The 1634-nt window shown below is 33.4% G+C and overlaps 1 protein-coding gene across 4 annotated transcripts in view; it reads left to right on the top strand.

Annotated features, from left to right (window-relative positions):
* ZWILCH (zwilch kinetochore protein) overlaps positions 1 to 1634 on the top strand; it is a 46846-nt gene that overhangs the window by 42583 nt on the left and 2629 nt on the right. For all 4 annotated transcript variants that reach the window (XM_011940365.1, XM_011940366.1, XM_011940368.1 and 1 more), the window contains one exon: positions 1277 to 1391. In XM_011940365.1, the coding sequence (XP_011795755.1) occupies positions 1277 to 1365 (89 nt within the window). In that variant the 3' untranslated portion in view covers positions 1366 to 1391. The remainder of the gene's footprint in view (positions 1 to 1276; positions 1392 to 1634) is intronic.

Raw genomic sequence — 1634 nt, 5'->3', positions numbered from 1 at the left:
CCCGTCTCGGCCTCCCAAAGTGCTGGGATTACAGGCTTGAGCCACCGCGCCCGGCCGTAAATTTTATTTTGTAGAGATTAGAGTTCTGTTTTGAGGAAGTTCATACAAGATGAAACACCTTTTCCTAATAAACTGAATAAGCAAATATACTGAACATATCATTTAAAATCTTTTTGACGTGGATTGCATCAAAAAAGAGTGAAAGTTATTTTGAATGTTGGAGTTAAAGCAATTTTCTAGTGCATTGGTTCAGTGACTCCTTCTATAAAAATGAGGAATTCTTATAAAATCATATATTTGTGTGCTTAGAAACACACTCAAACTCCATTTTGGCTTGAACTTTATAACTTCTTGTACCCATCGTATATTCTTGATGTGTCTGTCTAGAAATTATTCAGTGTCTTTTAGCCCCAAAGCAAGACCCACTCTTGAAGGGTTAATCTCATTTGTATAAGTCATGGGCTATTCAGACAAACAAAGTGTTAATTATAAATATGGCTGAAAATATTTCTTTCAAAGATAATATGCTTTTAAGGAGTTAGACATCTTATTTCTTTGGACTGAACACTTAAGTCAAAAAGTAGCTTTTCAAGATACTTAATGGCATGATGCTCTTGAGTAAAATAGTTGATATCAAAGGCAGGGAGACTTAAGAGAGGGAGGTTTACTTTTAGCCACCATGGAAAGAGAGGGTAATGATTTGGAGTTAATGGGGGAGAAAAAGTGTCCAGTGGAGTGCTGCCCACTCAGTGGGTGCTCAGTAAATGATTGTTGATAATGATGAAAATATGGAAACCAAAATGTTGACCCACAAGGAAGAGGACATTATCCCATCTAAATGCTGATTGGACCATTTATTTTTGAAATAAAATAGTCTTTGGGAGAAAAATGGATATGTGTCTAGCCCTAAGACTGCAAATCTTAAATAGAAATTCTTTTCTGAAATTTATGTTAGAATTGGAAAAAAGACAGTTGTGTAACCCTAGTTAATATGGCACAAAAAGTAAAGCAGTAAGTTTCCACATTAAAAAATATATAATTAAAAAATAATCTGCTTCATTTTAAGTTTATTTAATCGTGTTTTAAATGTATCAAGAGTTTCATATTTAAAGCAAGTGTCCTTACTGAATTTTTTCCAATGAATTCTCTTAAAGTAGAAGACACATTGCCATTTAGACCACCTCTTAGTTATTGCATTGGTGTAAAATTCAGCATTATACATGGTAGAAAAGCAAGGTGTTAAGCAGTTCTGATCTCGCTCTCTTTTTGATTACAGATTTTTCAGAATTAACACTAAACGGTAGCCTGGAAGAAAGGATATCCTTTACTAACATGGTTACCTGCAGCCAGGTGCATTTCAAGTGAAGTGTGCTGATGAAATCCTCTATAAGGTATTTATGGTCACCTTTTAGTCCCTTTGTCAAATACTTTGTAATATGTACCTCACGTTTGGTTCTTTCTACAATATCAATGTTGATTTACTACATTAGGAATAGAGATTATTAGTAATCACATAAAAGACTTAGCAGTTGTTACTGAGCAGTATAACTCTTTAATTTTCTTTCTACCTTTTGTAGTCAACTTTTAATAGGTCAATTTAATCCTAAAAGCAGAGAAATTAAAAAAAAAAAAAA

The sequence above is a fragment of the Colobus angolensis genome, unplaced genomic scaffold (genome assembly GCF_000951035.1).
Source record: "Colobus angolensis palliatus isolate OR3802 unplaced genomic scaffold, Cang.pa_1.0 Scaffold19, whole genome shotgun sequence".
Taxonomy (NCBI): domain Eukaryota; kingdom Metazoa; phylum Chordata; class Mammalia; order Primates; family Cercopithecidae; genus Colobus; species Colobus angolensis.
Note: the sequence above shows the minus strand (reverse complement) of the source record. Positions and strands in the feature narration are given on the sequence as shown.